We start from the raw sequence: 22,781 nt of genomic DNA, 5'->3' as shown, positions 1-22,781 counted from the left end.
GTTCAGACCTGGACCTTCGCCGGCGACTGCTGTCTCCACATATATTTACATGACTGTGTATGTGTGTATTTGTATGCGTGTGTGTGTGTGTGTGTGCATGTGTGTGTGTGTAGACTGGGATGGGGATTCTCCCAAATCAACATCAGAAGGTTGTCTAACAAAAACCATTTGTCTCGCAGATGGAAACATGTCTCTCTCCCTCTCTCTTTGCTTTTTCGCCTCTTCCTGATCATATGTGCTGGCTGAGGTTGGAGTTTGTGTGCGTGCATGTCTGCACGTGTGTGTGTGTGTGTGTGCTGGCTGTGGTTGAGTCAACTCAGAAGCAGCTCAGACAGCAGACATGACAAACTGCTGGCAACCACATTCTCCTCCACATCAGCCATGCATTAGCTTAGCAGGCTAACACACTAATGCTACCCCCTTCGTACTTCTACAAAGGCCAACTCTGTTGGGATACCAGCAGCCCACTGTAGCTGTAGTATGACAGTGTGTGACATATTTGATCAATTAATAGAAGCTCTTATAAGGCATATACTAATAATACTTGCACGCCCACTCTGACCCCCTCCAAAATGAGGTCAGAGGTCAGGGTCAACAATGCCCCTGGAGCAAGCAGTGAATCTGTGCTGAAGGACACTGCAGACCACCCTCCAATAGTCCTTCTTTCTCAGTCTTGTCCATTCGTGTGTGTGTGAGTATATATGTGCTACTCACTGGCTGCTGGGGGGTTGGCTGCCTTTGGAGTAAAGGGGGACATGGTCATCTCCGCTGTCTGCCTTGGTGAAGGAGGATATCCACTCAAACAGTCTGGCTCTTAAAGATGGAGACAAGCCCATGAGCAGCCAAAACAGCCATGGGACAACACAGCCCTCATAAGTGTAGAACAAGTACTCCCAGCACATGCATCTCTGATATGTCAACACGGTAACAAGGAATTTATCTAACAATAATAGATGGCTGCCTCCACCATGCTCTCCTCTCCTCCATACTACACTGGCATGTGATTGACAGCACACTGACAGAACATACTGAATCCAACACACCTCCTATCAAATGAGCTGAAAGACGTTTACACCTTGGTGATGTGTGATATGCTGCATGTGCATGCTTTGTAACTGGGTTTACGTGTATTAGTATGGAACAGCTAAAAGTTAAAAGCCTAAAAATGACATAGTGAGACTGTGTGACTTACAGAGACTACAGATCACACAGACACACCATCACAATTTTAATTATTTTGACATACTGCACATTACTGTACCTGTCTCTCTTTGGGGTGTGGCTCTGACCGTTGGCCAGGCTGTGCAGTGAGATGTGAGCGCTGGCAGCTTTGGGGAAGGCTGAGGTAGAATTGGAGCTGTTGGTGCTCAAGTCCAGGCCCTCGGCTTGTTTCAGGGCCTCCTCACTGCTCGGCACCCCCGACACCTCCTTCCACAGCTGTTGGAGGTCTGACGGACACATCGCTGCAGAGAAGGGACGCACAGTTAACTTAGCCATGGGTACCTAACTCAGTTGATCAATTTCACACGTTCAGTGCAAATATGATTACAGGATATTTAAGTTAAGATAATTCAAACAACGCTAAGAAGAAATATGGTTAATAATAAGTCAGATGAGACCATATCTACAATATCACCCACATACAGACACACACAGACACACTGTAAATAAACTGATGTCACAGAGAGCTCCGACTAACTATTCTAATCCACATAAAACACACATGCAACTATTACAGTCCCCTGGGAGTGGTTAAGAGAGGAAAATAGGACAAACTAAAACAGACAAGAGGTTAATTTCTGCATATTTTTGTTATTTTTACAGATATCCACTATTCCTCAACTATTTCCTAATCTCTGTTGGCAATTGCTACTGTCCACCAGCACCACTGCTCCTGTCACTACCACTATTTGTCTGAACAGGGTGGGTGCACACTTTGAGTTCTTTCTAGTCGCAGCTTTGTTATTTCTGCTCCAATTTCACAGTGAGAGAGACGCCTAAAATGCCACAGCCTACTCCAATGGATCTTACCATGCATGTACGCATGCACGCATGCAGCCACACACACACACACACACACATTTGCACATACACACACATACACAGACCTCGCAGCAATCCAAATATTATGTCTGCTTTGTCTGCATTCTTCTGTGGTCCCGCCAAAACAAAAGTTCTCACTCTGGAGGAATGAGGCAGTGTGAGCATAGATTTCTGTGCGTGTGTGTGTGTGTGTGTGTGCGGAGTGCATGTTATTATCCAAGAAACCTAACCAATCTGTGGACACACCCAGAGAGTGAAAGTGTAAAGTAGTTAAAGGATTGTTAGATAAAGTGTTTCCTCTTTTGACTTATCAGACTACCTCATACCACACACATTCAATTAAAAATACAAGAAAAAATTTAACTTTAGAAAAACAATAGATTCTGGTGAAAGTCAGCAGTTTACTGATGAGTGTAAAGCAAGCAAACTCAAGGTGTAAGCAGCCGAGAGCAGAACAGATTTGAAAACAAAAATCCCGATTTTGTGTTCATTCAGGTGAAAATGTGTTCTCACAATATCCTCCAGCTAGTGTTGACAGATATAAAGTATTTGAGAGGATGAGAGTACTCTTGCTAACCGTTACTGACTCACATTTCAAACATTCACATACCCTCATCTGGCTGCTAGGGTCATATTTATTTCACATTGGTGTCTGTTGACAAACGAGACATGCTAGGAAGTAGCCTGAAGTTACTTAGAAGGTGGGCTTCTAACAGGATGAAGTCAAATCTAATGGGTTTTTTTGCATGAGAGTGAAGAAACTGCTGAAACGAATAAGTCCTTACACATTATCAATGCTTGGTTGGTGCTTAGAAAAAACAGTTTGATTCTCATTAATATTAGTTTAGTGCTCTCTCTTATATTTTTTGCCATGAACTTAGTAAGTTTTGTCACTAATGAACATTTGGAGTTATGAGATATCTACGAAGTGCCTCCATCTTACTGCAGTAAAAAGAACAAACAAAAACCATAGCAGAACCCCTCATGTCACCACCCCCCACCAACTACCCACCGGACACAACGGCCCTTTGAGGCGGGGCAATAGTGTGTGCAGTTGTGTGTGTAGGTGCGAGCATTTTATGCATTTGTGTTTGTGTGTTTGTGTGGCATGGCTGGCCAGAGGAATGCTCTGGCTCACGCCTGGCTGAGCCGTCACAATGGACCGTCTCTTTCACGCTGCAGGGAAATTCCACTCTGATACAGAGGGAGTCAGAGAGAAAGAGAAGGAGAAGGAGATGCCAAAACCAAATGTTTGCAAATGTCTGAAAAATTACACTCTTCTTTTCTAAACTGTAGCCTCTGTCTTCTCATTTGTATTCAATTTGTATCTTCTCTTTTTTTTTTCACTCTCTCTGTAAACTGGTAACTCCACTTGCCCTCCGGTGGACACACACACACACATCCTGCCCCCTAGCACATAAACACACACATGCACAAATCACACTAAAGTTTCTGTGCAATTCTTGGGTGATGTATTAAGCTTATTTGACATAAACTAAAATTTAACTGATTTGATTGAGTTTATATTTGTTTTTGTTGGATTCAGATTACAGTGCGAGTATGAGAGTTTCTGTGTGTGACTGCATGTGACTGCACACAAAAGAAAGGGAGAGATCAAACAGATGGAGGAAAGGAAACTGGTCTGTTTGGTCAACTCAGTCAGCGCTTTAGCAATGTTACGGCCACGTTAGAGCCCCTAAAGCATTCTCTGTGTGTGAGATAGTGTGTATGCGTGTGTTAGACATTACTGTGTACAGACAAAAGCGGACAAAGATACACGCATATACACACATGTTCAGTGAGGGCGGGCCAGTCAACAGTCAACTTTTATCATTCTAAAACCATGCTGACAAAATGAAGGGACTGTGGGAGAAGTTACGTATAGGAAAAAAAAAAAAAAAAAAAAAAAAAAATCCAGTGGGCACAGCAATAGCAAAACGATGATGTTCTTGTGTCTGGCTAATCTCAAGTACACACACACAAGCATGCGCACACCTCCAAGCAGGGGACTTAGTGGCATATTTTACTTATTATCCAAATGAGTACCTTCAACAAACCCACCAATCAGGTTTCCTTTTATCTTTTATAGGCTGATTAACTTAACAGGCTTCACATGCGGCATTGGGTACAGGCCTGTGTGTGTGCTCGGTTATGACCATGTGTGCATGCATGTTTGTCAGAATGGGTCTGTGTGACTGAGTGTTGTACGGTTGGGGGTTGTGTATATGAATGTGTGTGTGTAGGTGCACATACCTTGCTGCAGAGACTGCATGGTGGCGGTTGGCTGTAGTGGGACCAGGCCTTGTCTCTGTAGATTGAGGATGTGCTGCTGCTGAAGCTGCTGCATCTGGATCAGCTGCTGCTGGAAGGCCAACTGCTTACTGCCTAACTGCTGTTAGTCAGAAGACAGAGGGACAAAGGGTGGAACACCCAGTTCTTTAACCATTTTTTTTACTCATATTTTTTTATTTTATCTGTAATATTTCTAAAATATAACACCCGCTGGTACTTGTTCAGATAGTGACCAACTAAGTTTTTTGTTAATTTGCGACCAAAATTTGCACAGAATGCCAGAATTTTGACCAAAATATTTGTAGTAATAAACCCTCTGCTCATTTTGGCACAAAAAATGTCAAACCATGAAAGTATACTGAACCAGTGAAGTACCAACTGAGGAAATTTACTTGCACCTAAAAACAATTGTATCAACTCTACTCCAACATCAACTCTAATCCCTCTATTGTCCTCTGAAAAGATTCAAATTTTGTAAAAGTGTCACATTTTTCAGTGGTAGTTTTGAACTAAATGCCAGACTTAGACAGCTGCCCCAGATTGATTTTTTTTCTTCGACATCCGAGAAGATGCCCTTTCCTGTTGTTATTATGATTTCAGTTGGTCTGCTTGTCCCATTACATCATTCAGTCTCAACAAATTCAAGTATAAAGTCAACTAACACCATATAAAATAAATAAAAGGGCGATATAAAGGTTAATTGTCTGCTGCTGAAAAACAAAATTATAGTAGTATACATAAATTAGTATTAAAAGGAAGAAAAGCCTGAAGCCAAGCTGTGAGGACCCTGAGCATGAAGAGAACGAGGGAAGGGAATGAGGGAGGTGTGTGTTACGGTGATAAATGTCCCCTTTCCTGCTCTCCCAGTCTGGAGCAGACCTGGCCTGTGCGGCGCTGTTTGAAGTCCCCCCTGACCAACCCCCAAGAGAGATGGACTTTATCTCTCACAGATAACTAGAGGAGAGGAAAAATAAATAAATACAACTTGAGGAACTACTCATTGTGTGTGTGAGAGAGAGTGGCAGCCTGGAACTCTTTGAACAGAGAGGATCTCACAGGAAGGGCAGAAAGGTCACTTCCTTTCAGACTTGGTACATGGGGAGAAGCAGTGGGATGGCAGTGTGTTTGTGTGTGGGAGAGAGCTGTTCGGGAGGTGCGGGGGGTTGTAAAGGAGTAAGCACAACTAACTATTTACAAATGAAAAACATAGGAGGATTAAAGAAAGGGGGAAACACCTTTTTTTCTTTGCAAATGTTCAATGGAATTTGGTTTCAACTATAAGTTTTGAAGTTAATTGAAAATGTTTTAATATTTTTACTGTACAATTTGCTGAAAATCTTGGGCCCGTTTCACAAAGCGATTTGCGAGCACTGCTTACAAGCAGGTCTAGCCCCTGATCGGGACCACAGCTACAGTCCATGAAACAGACCTGATGCTGTCTAATCCTGCATACTCCTTCCACCACCATAGTCGCCTCCTGCATTTTTCTTGCAATTTCATTCTACAGTTTGTTGGTTAAAAACACCTGTATTGGTTGTATTGAACCTACATTATAATCGGGAAACATTAATCTCTTAGGCGTTGTCAAAGGCGAGGAGTGTTGTGGTCACAGACAAATCTGTGTCACGCTTACGTAATTCAGTTCCTGTAAAGTGAATTGCCAAATTCTCATTTGTTGCAATAAATAGTTTATCATGATCAGAATGTCCTAAGTGAACAGTTTCCTCCCGTCTTCCTCTTTTTTCTCTCTTTCCAGCCTTCCTGCCCCTCCTTTTCCACTTGTCTGTCCATTTTATTTTATTCCACTCCCCCCGTCGCTCATTCCCTCCTGAGATATGGCTATGGTTCTTTAAAACACACATTGTGTGTGTATGTGTGTGTGTGTATGTGTGCCTGTGTTCTGTTTACATTAGCTGTGGCTGAGTGGCCAAAGCTAGCGCAGTAACAGGCTGTCAATGTGATTTATGAGCACATCACACACTGTCTGAGCCTGCCAGTCACACAGGCGTGCACACACACACACACACACACACACATATAGAAGGACACTAACAGACAGACACGCACGCCCACACATACACATGCACACATCTCTTGTGATGGTCAGAGTCACTTCATTAAGCTGACTCCTGACCAGTCCCAAATGTACCAGCGACACACACAATCACTGACTCAACATACACATACATACTCTTTCTTTCAATGCATCACTTCCACACAGACAAGAAAGTGAAGAGGAATTGCGGAAAAGAGAGAAAAGGGCAAAAAGTCACAGCCACTCGAGCACAAACACTCCAAAAGGCAAAGGAGAGATGTTCTGTTTTATTCTCCCTCCTTCCTCCACTCCTCTTCTCTGTTTCCTCTGCTTCACTTGTTTTCTGGGTGTATTAAAGGCCTGATGGAATCTAAAGTTGGTTAAAATCGTCCTCCACACCTGGTCTGCCTAACACTACTCTGACCAGTAGCAGTTTATAGGTTAAGAGACAATATACTTGGCTGGTTATCTTGCATTGTTGGACAGGCTTACAAACATTACAAGCCTTACATAAATGACCCCTGCATCAATATCTGACAGCACCTGCTTGACCAGGAGAGATATGAGAGTTGACTAAAAAGGTGTTTTTTGTTTTGATTGATTGACTGCTGGAAATGGCCTTGGTCATATCAGCTGTATGCAGCTCTGTAAGGAGGCATATTCCCCCAAGTGTATGTGTATGTGCAATGAACCATCACACATCAAGCCTCTCCCTCTCTGCATGTATGTGTAGCCGTGTGACCAGTGTTTGCACTTGTCTAGTTGTTACAGGACAACAAACCTGAAAACTGGGACAGCAGCAGAGAGAAGGGAGAAAGGGAAAGCAATTCAGACACCCTCTCAACATGCGAGTCAACCACAACTGGTTTGCTTTGGTCACGGTCGAGTTGGTTGACCACTGTCGGCGAGGAGTTTGTGGGTGGGGGGGTCTGCCCACTGGGAGAGGGAGAGGAGGAAGAGCAGGAGAAATCTAGGATGTGTCTCCTCATGCGTTTATCAGAAAAGTCTCCCTTCTCCTTAAGTCTGTCTCCTGCATGGTCCTCTGTGTGTTTGGCAATTTCGGTGACATGTAACAAAAATGTATGTGTTATACACATACAGTACACGCATGCACAAACAGGCACACACACACACCCTCTCGTACACACAGGTTATGACAGTAATCTTGTCTGATCGATTGAAATCCTCTTTGTTGTGCCACGATGTGATCCTAGTTGATCCCCTGTTATCCTACTGTACCACAGCTGTGGTTAAACCTGGTACACTGTGTGTGTTCATGAATATTTGTGTGTGTGTGTGTGTGAGAGAGAGAGAGAGAAAGCGAGAGCAAGGGAGGCTCCTAGTGCTGGTGGGGTTAATTGACAATTAAAAGAGTGGCAGACCCCTCCTACAGAGAGATTTCACCTCGGGCTTACAGCTGAAGGCATGCAAATGAATACTTTGGCAGGGTAGCGTATGGCTTAACACAGCACTCCTTCACTCCGACATGGCATGCTGGTGGAAAAAATGAAAATCATATTCACTAATCCATGTTTTTGAGACAAGCTTGTACACACAACAATAAACCAGAGAAAAGGAGGATGAGAGCAGAGAAAGAGAGAAGGGAAACAAGAGCTAATGTGTAGCCTACATCCTATACATTAGATGCTCTGTGTGATTTTTTCCTTCTGCTGGCTCCCATGTCAACCGCTTTTACTGCATTTAAGGGTACTTGTGTACTTTAGAGTGTACTTGAGCTTGGTGAGTGTGTACTTGGTGAAGTTCACCTCTTTTGCTGCTTGCTTCCCGGCCTGCTGCTGTTGCTGTTGCTGTTGCTGTTGCTGCTGCTGCTGCTGCTGCTGCTGAGTCAGAAGCTGGAGATGCAACTGTTCTTGCTGCTTCTTGTAGTACTCCTGTAACTAGAGACAGGCACAGAAAGGTGGGAGGCAGGGTGAGGAGGGGGGTGGGGGTGGAGGGTGTGTGTGTGGTGATGAAGAAATATGAGAGGCGAGTTAGTCACAACACACTTTGTATCAATCTCAACAATACCACAGTCTTCCAACAGTGAAATGCGCCGCTATAGTCAGACACCATAACTTGAATGGGAGTCTCAAGCAATGCAGTTGCTTTCTATTCAGGATCTGAAGACGAGTCCTGCTAGCACATGCTCTTTACACACACACACAGTCCGCATGACTGAACAGAACCGTTCTAAGCCTACAGGGAAAACATGCACATGGAGATATTCTACTGTGAAATGCTTTTAGGAAGCTTTTACTGTATTTACTGTACTGGTGTCATAAAGCACCTGCTGGGACTGTGTGTGTGTGTAGATGTGTGTGAGTGAGTCAGTAAATCTTAAATGGGCTGTTTCTATACCATGTACAGATAAGATAAGTGGCCCCAGGTTATGTATGGTTATTTATAGGTTGTCCATCCATCGCCATAGTAACGGCCTGATGGACATAGAGGAAAGTGTCTGAAGTTTTCTACAATCCTATGTGTTCTTCATCTTTACTAGCATTTCTTTTCTGCTGTAATTATGCAGATATTCTCTGTAATGAACTAGACTGTAATGCTAAATGCAATCATTTTAAACTACTGGATGTAGCACTGCAGTAATTTATGGAAACACACACATTGATTTATGATTTGCATATACTCACACACACACACATACACACACACACAGAGTCTCCTCTGACTGGCCATAGCTTGTCTGTTTGTTTGAGTTACTAATCACTAATTTACTAAGGAAGCTCCATTAAGATTATAATCTTGGAGAGGAGAGTCGGACAGGAAAACTCACACTGACCACAGTGTGTGTTTGTGTGTGTGGTGGTGGTGGTGTGTGTGTGTGTGTGTGGGGGGGTTATCCTCTTGAGAACAGCTTGTACATGTGTCCGTCTGCAGTTTGTCTTTGTTTCATGGTGCGTCAAATGTTCAAAGAGGCTTTTCAGCAGTGAATGACTTCACAGCACAGCAGCTGTTTCGGTCTCTCATCCGGATGACCCTACAGTGAGCAGACGACACACCACAGCCCATCCTCACACCAAGCCCTGTGTAATGTAATGGGCCTGCTCTTTTTGGCAAAGCTGTTTTACATTTCCAGTATCAATCTTATCCTAGCCATGACTTCAATTTTGCATAATTTACTGTGCTTTTGTACTATGACGTTCCTTCTTGCCCTTAATTTATTTTAAATGCAGGACCCATTCCTTCTTGTTGCTCTTTCTTTTCCATCTGTCTTTAGTCTTTTTTATCGCTCCTTAGGCGGAGTTAATCTCTCTTTTCCGCATCACTAGCCCTGATCGCCTCCTCATCGCACCGACAAATGCATATGCAAGCACACACACACAGACTTGGCTGGAGAGTGGTGAGTTGAGGGAATAATTAAGCGATAATTAAGGTCTTTTTAATGATTTGATTCAGTGGCTCTGTGCATTAAGAGTATGTGTAAGTGAGGCACTCACCTCTCCAGCCTATTACCATGACCTTGACTTTAGTGAACACACCAAGAAAAAAAGGCAGAGCAGCTATAGCATAAGTAAAGGTTAGAAGAAACTTAAAGGTTAAAACACACACACACACAAGCACACATGCAAATCAAAAAAACGCGTGCCCGTACAAACACACAACTGCTGTGTAGCAGTGGGCCGTAAACCTTACTTACACACTTACACACACTCTTACACAATGGGGTATTGCCATGGGGATATGAAATTTAATGCTTCACTGAGTGATATGTTGGTTGATTTTCTGTGTGTGAGTGTGTGTGTGTGTGTGTGTGTGTGTGTGTGTGTGTGTAAAAGTGCCTGATTTGCAGATATACACTAAGAGCAAGTCCATACTGTGGTTAATTAAGTGGGAGAGCAATGTTAAACTCAGTGGTTTTAATAGTGGGAGTGTAATGTGTGTGTGTGTGTGTGTGTGTGTGTGTGTGTGTGTGTGTGTGTGTGAGTGAATGAGTGTGCATTATCAACCCCCTTCCCCCGTCTCCTTTTTTCTCGTTAGAGAAAAAAAGAGCTGGTGAAGAGGTTCTTAGCCATCTGCATGTCTGTTTCCAGAAAGCCAGCACATTTCACATTTCCATTATGATACATGTTGTCAGATCTTCCCACTGCAATTTATACTCGCCTAAAGCTACCGCTTCTTATTAAATCTACTGTCTGCTCTGGCCTTGCCTGCAAGTGTATGTATGTATGTGTTTTCTAGACATCATCTATGCCACAATTACTCTATCTCCACTCTGTTAATAGTCCTCTTCACAGTCTTTACAAGGTTGCGTGTGTGTTTCGCTTGTGTAGGTAGGAGGTCACAGGTTGGTGTGAGGAGTATTTGACAGATCTGTTGCGTATTTATTGGTTTGTGTTGACATGGCAACCCCTCTATCACCTGTCAGACATCAACACACACTCCTGAATCACTATGATTCACTGGCTGTTGCTAAAAAGCCTATGTGTGTGTGTGTGTGTATGTGGATGTGTATAGGTGTGCAAGTGTGTACCTGCAGGCAGGAGAATGCACATTCTCCTAGCAACAATGCTAAAGAGGAGGCACTCGAAATGACAATGTGTGTATAAGTGGATATGTGGATGTGTGTTTATCTTCAAAGATCTCCGAGCATTGAATAAGATACAATCACGCCCAGAGTGTCAGCGCCTACTAAAACAGACACATCCAAACATGCCGGCCTGGGACTCGGTCCAACCAGAGAGATGTGTGTGTGTGGGTGGGGGGTGTAAATGTGTGCGTGTGTGTTTTACCTGCTGTAGCATTAGAGCCTGCTGTTGCTGCAGCAGGGCCTGGAGCTGAGGGGGAGACAGGATCTGTTGCATCTGCTGAGGAGTGATCATCTGTGGACTCATCATCGCCATGGACACAGGCACCTTAAGACAGCAAAGGCATGCACACACAGAAATTTCAGCATATTCACACTTAAGATACTGCCTTGCAAAAGTAGGACAACTCAATCAATGGGTTAAACTTTGTGTCAAAAGGTCCAGCCGGCACAGCGAGCTTTAAGCATGACTGTGCCTGCAACTGAATGCTCAACTCAAAACAAACAATCTGAAATGAGGTTGTACAGTATGCTGGTATGGACATGTAAAGTTAGAGAGGTGTGTTGTCTCTTTTTCTTTGTTGTCAATCACTGCTAAGAAAATCTGGCAACATCAGACAAAGATAAATAGACAGACGCACCACGGCACACACATATTGTTGACACTTTCCTACACAAGGCTGGCATTGTAAAAGAAAAAAAAGGCAATTTCTGTGACAACAGGCAGATCAAGGGACAGATATGCAATCTCCCTATAAGATATAAAATTTTATCTGCTTCCATAAACACATGATTAGGACAGCCTCCGATTCTCTTTCCACACAGTCAAGCTTGGCTAAGAAGAAAGAAACAACAAAGTGGCTATCTGATGAGATGTCTATCTCATCAGATAGAGCTGCAGGCAGGCAAAGACACACAGAGAGCAAGAAAGACAGAGAGAGAAATGTGGTGATTCTTGCAGATGTGTTGTGCAAGCACTCTTAATGCAGATGTATTGTACACAGAGATGGACTAAGATTCTGAGATCTGATTACAAACATTGCAAAACTACTACTAAACAAAGCATACTAACCACATAAAGCAGAAACTGAGACACTCAAACGCATGCATAAAGGCAGACCAAATAAATGAAAAACCACACAGGCAATCCTGCTGAAGAAGTGCTTTTGTATTTATTAAAATGAATTAAGAGTTGAGAAAACAATGAGGATAAAGAGACAGAGCAGTTCAGACACTGAAAAATATTTAGTGTCCGACTCGATCTCACTCCCCTTTCTTCAATGACCACACGTCAATAAACCACACTGCTTTCTCAATACAAATAATCCTGTCTGTTAAGAAGTGACGGCTGTTTTATATAGAAATACAAGGGCGAGTTATCACCACTGAAATTGGCCATTTATCTATATTCACTCCGTGGTGAAATATCAATCTCTTTCATGGTCAAACTGTGCTTCTGTGTGTGGGCTTGTGTGTGGGCATGCACCAGTGCCAGTGTGTGCGGTGTTCTCTTCAGAGCAGTCTATCTATTCACCACCTGAGGGGATGGCAGGTGGGGAGGGTGATGTGTGAGGGAATTGTGTGGTAGAGAGCAAGAGAGGGGACAAGCTGTCACTGGTAAATTAAATCTGTAAAGAGCTGATTTGACTTTGTAAACAAGATTGGCCATAAATACTAACACCCTCTTTCCCACCTGGCCCCTGTCTCCCCCTCCATGCCTCCCTCCTTCCATCCATCTCTGTCTCTTTTTCTCTCCGTGTGTCTGTCAGTGGCCCCACACACTGCCTTTATCAAACCAGGCTTCCCTAACTAAACACACTCCCAGCCACATGTAATGGTGAGGGGATAGAGAATAGGTTGGAGAGGCCAGATGTAGGTCTGGGCTAGGAAAGGAGTAGAGGGGCGTGTTAGGGTATGTAGATGAATGAGCTGTAGCACAGGAGTATGTGTTTGAGCTGAGGGAGAAGAAGAAGAAGAAGAAGAAGAAGAAAAGACAGAGTCAGAGTGGGGTGAGGAAGGGGAAGGGTGGTGTTGTGGCAACTGGTAAAGGAACAGGCAGAGGGGATGGGGTGGTGGGGGGTGTAGTAAGTAAGGCGGGGGTGGTGATGGGTGCCTCTTGGCATCATGCCAGCTTGCCCCCACCGCAGGGCCTTGTCAGTCTAAGCTGCCAAATGAAAAGCTGTAATTAATTGCTCTTGTGCATCCCATTCTTCCTCCCTGACAACTCATACATTCTATTTTATACACACCGCCATTGACATTTTCAAGTCACAAGCGTAATAATTACTGGAGTTATAGCACCTTTCTGTGTGTTGGCTGACGCTCTGACGCCAGAACTAAATGTGCGTCCATGTGTGCAAGTGCTGATATACTGTACTGTATGTGTGTGTGTATGTGGGTTTACATGTGGGTGCCCGTATGCATGTGTTTAAGGCTGAATGTGTGTGTGGCAGGCTGAATGCTGAGTAGTTAATGTTTGACGCCATTAATTGCCCCTATAATCTAATATCACAAAGCATAGTGATTATGGGGCATGCGTTGCCACCACCATACGACACCGCCAGCCTGAGAGCGCCGCCACAAAACAAAAGCCTCGCCATTAGCGATTTGACGGGCCAGGACAAAAGCGCCTCACAATGCGGAATTATATTTTCATTCGGCTTTGTCTCTCCCGGTGAATGATTTCTCCCCTTTCATTGGACTGTGAATAGGGAGAGTCTGAAAAGCCGGGCGATTTGAAGTCAGCCATTTATTAAATGCATTTAATTTTTTTTCCCGCTGTCGTCCCATTTTTTTCATGGTGCATGTTAATTTAAAAGAGAGAGATGCGTGGTAGATTAGTGGGAGAGAGGTGAAGCTGGGGGGGAAGTGAGTGCAGGGGCGAGCAGAGAGAGGGGTGAAGGAAGGATACCATCCACATATTGGAAGAAAGGAAAGAAGGGTAGAAGGATTTGAGGGAGATAGGGAGGACGAAAGAATATAATGGTTGAAAAATAGAGAGATGTGAGAGAAGAGTCATACAGAAAGAGAAAGGAACCTTACCCAGCAGGTTTTTGGAAGGGGAAAATGTGGCCTAGAGCTTGAGGCAATGGTTGGGACAGCGAAGACACACACATATGTGGGTGAACAATCACACAGTCCTGTACAGTAGGTGAAAGTTGAACCACTAATAGTAAGATTTTAAAAGCTAAGATGTCACTCCCGTCATTAATATGCAAGAATCAGTCAAACGTACACACACACACACACACACACACACACACACACATGCACACACAGGCAGACACATACAAAGTGCTGAGGGGTCGGTGGCTGACAGAGGTCAACCCCTGTCTTGGAGAGGGGGAGCTGGGGGAGGGAGGGAAGGAGAGGAGAAGCGAGAGACAGCCTTGTCGTTTACAGAGAGTGGAGGAGTAATTAGAGGGGTTGTTTGAAGAGGGAGTTTAACTGATTAACAAAGGAAGAGAGGGAGTGAGGGAGTGCCCTAAAGATGGGAAGGAGAAGGAGGAGAAAGGCATGGAGTCCCAGAGGAGTGAAGAGAAAGAAAGAAGGGGGATGTAACTTGCATTTCAATGAGGCTCCATCCCTCTCTCCTCTCCTCCCTTGATGACTTTTCATTCTAACGAGGAGGAAAGCCCCACTTTCCATTTCAGATGAAACCTCAGCAAGAGAGGAAGGAGGGCGATCTGATATTAAACCAGCATGCAGCAGGGGGAATAGGCCCAGTGCAGCTCAGCACCATGTTTATATAGAGACAGGCTGGTTAAATGACTGCATCTTCTCTAATTTAGGAGTGAACTTTGGATTTCACACCTTCACCTTCCTTCCAATCGAGGTCTCTGACTGCAAAATTACACCGAAAACACAGCCCTGTTACCAATCACTTAATTTGTGCACACAGAATTGTCACATTTAGAATGAACAAAGATGATCTCAAGAATGTTTAGTCCACTCCTTAGACACAAATTCAGAAAAACACATAAACCAAGTGGCCGTGAGCAACAGCCACCGTACCCTCAACACTCCCTTGAGCTTTGCTAGCAGATACATTTACTGCTACAGTTATTCACCTCATGCTGGCTCAAAAATGCGCATCCAGTACGTGGTGTGTAACTGTGTGTATGTGTGTGTGTGTGACGGCAGTGAGTGGTGAGAAGAAAAGAGGCTATAATCAGAATCTAAACAGGCTCTCAGTCTAAATGATGCGGGCCCTGCCTCTGGGTCTATGGGGACATGCAGGAGAGAGGGATAATTGAAAAAATGACAGAGAAGAAAGCAGAAGGAAGAGAAAGAGGCTGACACATACCCCGGTAGAAGCAAACCCCAGCGCTGTTTATCCTTGTCACTGAGCATTACCACCTCACCCTGGAAGCCTGCCTCTCTTCCTGTCACACACACACACACACACACACACACACACACACACACACACACACACACACACACGCACATGCGATCACCTAGATGCGCACAAAAACTGGCCTCTGACTTCAAATCTTCAAATTGTCACAATTTCCACAAACATCTTCTTTTCTGATGTGGCAAAAGTTTGACACATTAGCAGCAGAGGCAGAAAAGGGAGAAAATCTGTGCTTATTCATGCACATGGCAACTGCATGACCGTACAGTACAGTAGCTGCCAGCAGGCTGGGGGGTAAATGAGAGCCTCCCATTTAAAATACAGTCAGCACTCTGCCGTTTCTTGGTGTGTAAAGGCTTTAATGGTGTGTGGTGAACTCCTCTCCTTCTTTTTGGTTCAGGATTTGTTTATTCACCAGCTATCATCACTATCGCTCCTTCTCTCTTTCAGGCCCTCCAGGTAAACAGCCTGTCTGTGCTCATCATGCTAAGAAATGAGAGGGGAGCATGGGGGGGTGGGGGGTGGGGTGGGGCAAGGGGGCTAAGAAGAGATAAGCAGAGGAGTGAAGGAGAAAAGCATTTGAGTGAAAAAGAGAAATAGAAGGAGCGCCTACTGTACTGAGAGCGTTGTTTGGAGCTCAGGGCCAGGCCTCCACTGGAAGTAAAATGGGCCCATTGTGTGTGGTAAGTACCCCTCCTCCAGCTAATCTGCAGAGGGGCCAGGGGCCACATTACTCTGGGGGGAACTGATGAGCGAAGCCAGGTGAGGTTGGGGATGATACAGGCATCTTACTGCCTCAAACTTTTTGCTGAGTAATGTTTCTGTCTGAGTCTATGAACAATGCATGTGTGTAAGCTGGTGCCAAAAAAAATCTCAATGTACCAAAGGAGGTTTGAGTTGTATTGAATCTCTGTGTGTGTGTATGTAGATCAATTTCTAACTGCCTTCAACTTACAGGTATTTTGCAACAGACTGCAGTATTTTTATTAGCCATTTTATAGATATATTGTTGCTGCAGTGAGTAATTGTAGGTGTAAATTTGTAGAAGTGTTTATTTCATTGTTTACCAAGTTGCTCACAGCTGGCAAGCATATACTTTAAGCGATAAGGTAGCTTTCACATATTTATATCAAATATGATATATGTGGCTTTATTTAACATAACATGGCAGGTTTCTAAGAACAAACTGAATTGGAGATAAGGTGAGCACAAACAGGCTGAGATGAAGGTTGGAGGATGGATGCATGCATGGAATGGAATGGAATGGATGAATAGATGAAATGATAGGTGTGAGGACAGTAGAGGGACCTAAGCCCAGGCAGGCTGCTGAGAGCAGGGAGCTGGGATCTCAACTGGTCTATTGCTGAGCTGGGCCTTGTTCTATGCTCACGTAGGCACACATACTCATACACATACACTATGCATGTGGATGCGCATAACAATCACCTCTCCCTGACAGGGGCCAGAGAAATGAAGAAAAGAAAAAAACTTCCGAGAGGACAGTGAAAGACCGGTAAGTTCAAGTGGAAATTCCTCCTCCTCTCCTCCCTCTCTCCCTCCTATCCTCTCCCCTCGTCCACCACCTCCCTCCATCTAACGCCCCAGTGCTTCAGAATAAAAATGACAACACATTTCCAGAAACACACGCACAAACATACACACACACACACACACACTCGGTCATTTCATTGGGAAGTGTGAGAGGCCGTTATCGACCATATTTCATTACTGATTTCACTCATGTTTCAAATCACAAAATAAGAGTTTCACACTTCAGTGGCCAGACCCAAACCTCTCCTCTCCATCCTTCCCCTCTGTCTGTCCACCCCTCTGCCTAGAGCCAAACCCATTCCACTGGCTGCTCAACCTCCTTCCATACGCCCTTCACAAACTGTCAGGACCCCATACTACCCCCCAACACACACACGCACACACGCATGTGCACACACAGCACCAATTCCCTCCACATCAAATAAGAGAAACTGCCAACTAAGCACTTTCATTGAGTGGACAAAAGGAGTGCTTTGGGAAAAACACTTTGAAAGGAAATAAAAGAGAACGAGAGAAGGAACCGCTTCAGAAGACTCTGGGGGTCTACACACTCATCTTTCCCCATACTTTTGTTGATTAGTTAAAAGACTTTGAACCCTGCCTCAGAATCCTTATTTTCAGTAGTTTATTACAAATCTGTAGTGGTTCAAATAAAGCAGCTGGAAGGTCAGAAAACAATTCAGCAACAAATAGAAAACTGGTGAATTAGGGTTGTAATATTGATTAAAAGTATTTTCATTGAAATAAAAACTCTGCTTTAAGACTGACATGACTCAGTTTCTTCCTCTCGTCATCCCTGCGTGGCTCCCTCTCTTCCTCTGTCCCACTGTGCTGGTGCCAGCCCTCTCCAGAGAGCAGAGAGGCAAGCTAATTAACATATCTCTAATGAGTCTTTTCATTTTTTTCCTAATTAAACGAGCTCCTCAATAATACATGAAAACAGGACACCGCGCTATTCAATTACATACGTATGGGCCACAGCCAAGCATGTGCGTTAATCTGTATGTGTGCATGCCAAGTGGCAGTGTGTTAAGTGTGCCAGGCGTGTGTCTGCCAAGTGGGTGTATATGTGTCTGCTTCTGCCCACCCAGTGTATGAGCGCGTGCCAAGTGTGTCCATTGTAGAGAACGTGCGGCAGGTCATGGAGGCATGCTACATATCATGCTGGGTAATCCGCCAATTGCCACTCTGTCTGCCAACTGTGTGCCCACCAATTCACTCATTTGCACTCGTGCCACGACCAATTAAGGTAACTGCGGCCAATTATGTTATATACCTACTACAAACACACACCTAATGTGAAATTATCCAAATACTGCAGAGGGTAAGGATATCAAGTCTCTTGAAAAGGAATGGCCTTTTTTACTTATACTTATTCGGGAAAGACTGAGCTTGCATGCTCTTTTTCCACGATGCCCACAGCTAATTCACACATGGAAGGTCCTTGGTTCAGCTGCAGGTTTATGTATGCCTTACTTAGGCACGTTACCAGTAGTTAAGAACATTGTTACTATTATCGACTTTCCAAGCGAGCACTGGATTCAAACCTGTGACCCTCTGGTTATATATGATTTTGCCTCTCTAACCTCTTTATTACCAATTGTGTTCTGTAATATTCCACGTCTTGAGTAAAAAACCTTAAAAACCTAGTTTATATATTAAACATAATAAAGTGTGTGACAGACTCACTTTAGAATTTGTGTAACATATCCATTCAAATTCAATTTTCTCGTATTTCCAGACTTGTTATTTTAAGTGTAATCATTATCTACCAGCATTATTAAGTATTATTTCTATCTGTGTTAAATTTGTTTCTAACGTCAAATTAAAACGCCTCTTTGATCTTGAATCATCAAACTCCTAAATAATCACTCACACTGTTCTGATTATTGTGCTTTTCAGCAACTGTAGCTACAATTTTGTTGCACACAATACATTTTTTTTTCTGCAATTGCCTGTCTCGAGACTTGAGCTATTGTCGAGTTTCTCCTGAATGTGACACTTGACAATGACACACACAATGACACACACACACACACACACACACACACACACACACACACATACAGTGGATTGATACCATCTCACACAGCCAGCCAAACACAGAGACCATCTCTGAACAACCAATCAAAAAGAAGATATAATCTCAGAGTTTCTTTTGCTCTCAGCTCAGATCCTCCCCTCTATTATAAATAAAGAAAAGAAGAGAAATATGATGGGGAAGGGGTGGAGGGGCACGAGAGGAGAGGGGGGTGGGAGGGGGTGGGTGGGAGGAGTGGGGCTTGTCAGCGCAGACCAAGGCTTCTCCAGAGAAGTCAAGACATGAATAGAAGTCTTCCCGCTCTCCCTGTCTGCCTCTGTCGTTCTCCCTCAGAGAGAAGGGAAAAATCTAATTATCGAGCTCCTAAAGATCTCATTATTGGCTGAGGCTCATTTGCATGTGTGAGAGCAGCCCAGCAGGAACCAACCTGAGGACGGCCATTTTGTGCCTGATGTAAGCCACTGTGTCACTGTACAGTTGCTCACTGCCACCTTTAGAAATGACCAGATTAAATGCCTGGCTTCACTCACTCCATCGCTCACTCACCCTCTCTGTGGCCGACAGATGATTGCTTCAATTACAGCAACTGAGTGCAGTTGCTGCAATTTAAAAATGATCATAAAGCTGCAAATTACAGTAATTAAGATATTTCTATGCATCACCTTAGTAGTCAGGTTTGTTGTGAGGTCTAGTAAACAACATCAGTGCTGCTGCTACACACAGGTACACAAACAACACTTTGTGCTTTGGTGTTTGCGCCTGTTTCTGACTGTGGGCATCCAAGTACAAACACTCACACAAATGTAAATTCTGGTGTGTGTATGTGTGTGTGTGTGCGTGTGTGTGGTGGCAGGGTGTGTTGGGCCATGTGAGCTGACAGCTCAGACAACAGAGATGTAGCGTGGATGCCCTGGAGAGTACAGAGAGGCTAGCCAGGCCAGGCACCAACAAACAAGACAAACAAGACAGAGATGTTAAGAGTAGAGGAGGGGTAGAGTGGTGTGTGTGTGTGTGTGTGTGTGTGTGTGTGTGTGTGTGTGTGTTCAAGACAGAGAGAGAGGGAAGGCAGTGGAAGGTAATACTCTTTCATATAAGAGATGCAAGTATGAGGCAGGTTAACCGTGCGTTCAACCCCATTCATGTGAGAATGCTCTCACAGGTTAATCCCTTGTCAGCGTTCACAGAGACCTGACTGTAGTTACCTACACGTCATTGCTAAACAGCAGATTTACATCGCATGTTAACTTTCAGTTTCAGTTCCCTCTAAATGTTCGCTTTGTCTTACTTCCCCACCCTCTATCTCTTTAGCTCTTTTTAAGACGAGTCAGGGAGAGAACAATTGTTTAAACATCAGTAACATTTAATTCAATTCCCATCCCTGATAGAATTGCCAAAGCAGAGTAGTGTCCAACATGTTTACCCAGGTCAGAAGGAGGGTCTGATGACACACTGACCCATTTGGGTCCACCGCCAATCTGGATTTAAACCACGTGTGTAGGTCTGAAAAGGGTATAGGAGGACAAGCCAGAGACAGAGGAGACCGTGCTGTAGGTCAGAGTCAGAGACGTATTAATATTAATTTAGGCCATATGTGCAACATTTTGTGTTGATTTAGAGTATAAATGCAATTTCAATCTTTAGAATATTTTAACAATATAGATATATGGATATAATACAGATATAAGACAGTATTTATTTTATTCTCTTGCCCCTTAAAAGTCACCATGTAATTTCTCTAACTGCCAGTTTTTATCCAGAGTAAATAAAGTGATTCTGATTCCAATTCAGGTTTTGATTAAAGTGTAATCCGCAAGATCCCCTTTTTTAAAACTTTATTTCATTTCTGACATCTTCAGTAATAAGCAGTCATTAATTCGGTGGCATTTTTGCACTTCCCAGAGGTCACTTGGCAATTAAACTGTGTGGCCGACACTGCAAAATATTCTTCTTTGGTCTTTCTATTGATGACGCTTGAGTTCTATTTGATTTCTTTTTCTTTTCCTACTCTTTCATGGAGGCCCCTGCTGTTCATACTAAACACCCAGCTCTTCCTCTGTTTATTCCAAACAAACCGCTTTTGCTGCTGCTGGAAATGTAAACCAAATATTTATGAGAACAAATGAAAATGCTTCCATGAAACATGAATTTTATGTTTTATCATTTCCATGTTGTCCATCATTTCCATCATAAATGTTGTAGCATATCACTCTAAAACAAAGTTGCAAATAATACACACAGTATTATCACCTTTAAATCTGAAAAGTTTTTCCCATGAGCACCTTACTGGCTTCAGACACTGCAAATGAAATCTGACCTTCTCCTTGCTTCTGACTCACATCTGTCTTTCTTTCTCATCCATCTCTTTCTTCATTTCCCACACTGTGATGGCCCAGCTGTCTGTTTATCGTGTAGCACGTTAATGAGAAGAGCAGCGCAATAGCCAGACTGCTTGCTGCTCTAGTAGACCCATGGCCCCACTTTATTGATATGAGACATAGCTACAAATCACACTTCTGCATGTACTCTGCACATCACATAATTGTAAAGAACTGCCAGAAGTAATGCCATGTGTGATATTCATCCCCATACACTGATTGTAATAATGTGTGTGTGCTGTGTGTGTGTGTGTGTCTCCTCCTCAAGTGTCTTTCAGTGGAGATCCTGCACTCCAGCTACCCCTACTTTCTCTGCTTACTGTGGAATTCAACTCAGAAAACAGCTCACCACCCAATCACTACAAAGACCTCATTCACACACACACACACACACACACACACACACACACACACACACACACACACACACACACATGCACTCACAGAAAGAGGAAGAGAGAGAGACAGACAGAGAGAGAGAGAAAGGGAGAGAAAAGTATGCGCCTATATCACACTGTGTAGTAGACGTGGCAGGTTGGTGAAGGCAAAGTTGCAGCAGTCAGGGGCTTATATTATACAGATTCTGACAAAGCAACACTTGGGTTGTGCATCTGTTTGTGCGTGTGTGTGTGTGTATGTGCATTTGTATGTGCGCTCTGACCTGCACAGGGCTCTGTTTGACCTCGTTGCTGCCAGGGGAGTTGAGTCCAGAGGCCTGCTGGAGGAGGAACTGTCTGGCTGCCTGGAGCGCCTACGAGGGAGAAATAGAGATGAGCAGATGTTTATCATACACACACAGTCAAATATTTGCAGTATTAAAACAACACACGCATAAAAGTAATACACCTTTCAAAGTTACAACTTACATTAAAAAATAATGCATGTGTGTATTTTCAGTTTCAAACAACACACACCCATACAATCATACTTTTTCAATTTAGATAAAAGAAAAGCACAAAAACACTCTCATACTGGCCACTCTCTGTACTGTCTACCTTTGCCAAGCTGTCAGGTCTGATTTCCTCAACCTGAGATGTCTACCTGGCACACACACAGCATTTGTGTGTGTCTCTACGTGACTGAATTAATCCCAACTCATTCAAAACCTTCTTTAACTCCAAACTCTGACCATCTCCTCTTTCCATTCTTTGTTTCTCTGCCCTCCCCTCTGTTTTACTCTCTCTTTCACAACCCTTTCCCTTTCCCCCTCCTCTTCCTCCCCCTCCCTTTTCCGAGGAAGGTGCAAAGTGGGTTTTCCACATCCTCTGAGGCAGAAGTGTGTCAGCATATCTTCATGTGTGTCAGTTGCACTGTGTTTGTGTGTGTCAGAGTGATGTAAGGAACCGCTTGCCCTGATGTGCCCTGAAGAGCTGTGACTAACCACCACCCACCTCTTCATTCCTCCTCCTCCTCTTCCCATTTTCCCCCTTTCTGCCCTCCAGTGCTGTCCATTCAAACCAGTCACACCATCGCTCTCTAGCTCTCGGTCTTCAATCCTTCACTCTGGCCTTGAGTATTGCCGATTCATTCTTCCGACACCTCAT

General features: G+C 43.9%; 1 protein-coding gene across 4 annotated transcripts in view; it reads right to left on the bottom strand.

Moving 5' to 3' along the window:
• foxp4 (forkhead box P4) overlaps window positions 1-22,781 on the bottom strand; it is a 93,725-nt gene that overhangs the window by 20,841 nt on the left and 50,103 nt on the right. The window contains exons 1-7 of one of the 4 annotated variants that reach the window (XM_044179131.1): window positions 22,233-22,285; window positions 21,899-21,988; window positions 11,116-11,238; window positions 8,137-8,268; window positions 4,297-4,435; window positions 1,262-1,463; window positions 715-813 (exon numbers count right to left, since the gene is read on the bottom strand). In XM_044179131.1, coding sequence (XP_044035066.1) covers window positions 715-813; window positions 1,262-1,463; window positions 4,297-4,435; window positions 8,137-8,268; window positions 11,116-11,226 — 683 coding nt within the window. In that variant the 5' untranslated portion in view covers window positions 11,227-11,238; window positions 21,899-21,988; window positions 22,233-22,285. Of the gene's footprint in view, window positions 1-714; window positions 814-1,261; window positions 1,464-4,296; window positions 4,436-8,136; window positions 8,269-11,115; window positions 11,239-21,898; window positions 21,989-22,232; window positions 22,286-22,781 lie in introns of those variants that run through there. The other 3 variants (XM_044179114.1, XM_044179105.1, XM_044179122.1) reach the window with 3 other exon arrangements.

The sequence above is a fragment of the Siniperca chuatsi genome, linkage group LG2, assembly GCF_020085105.1.
Source record: "Siniperca chuatsi isolate FFG_IHB_CAS linkage group LG2, ASM2008510v1, whole genome shotgun sequence".
In the NCBI taxonomy this organism is placed as follows: Eukaryota; Metazoa; Chordata; class Actinopteri; order Centrarchiformes; family Sinipercidae; genus Siniperca; species Siniperca chuatsi.
Note: the sequence above shows the minus strand (reverse complement) of the source record. Positions and strands in the feature narration are given on the sequence as shown.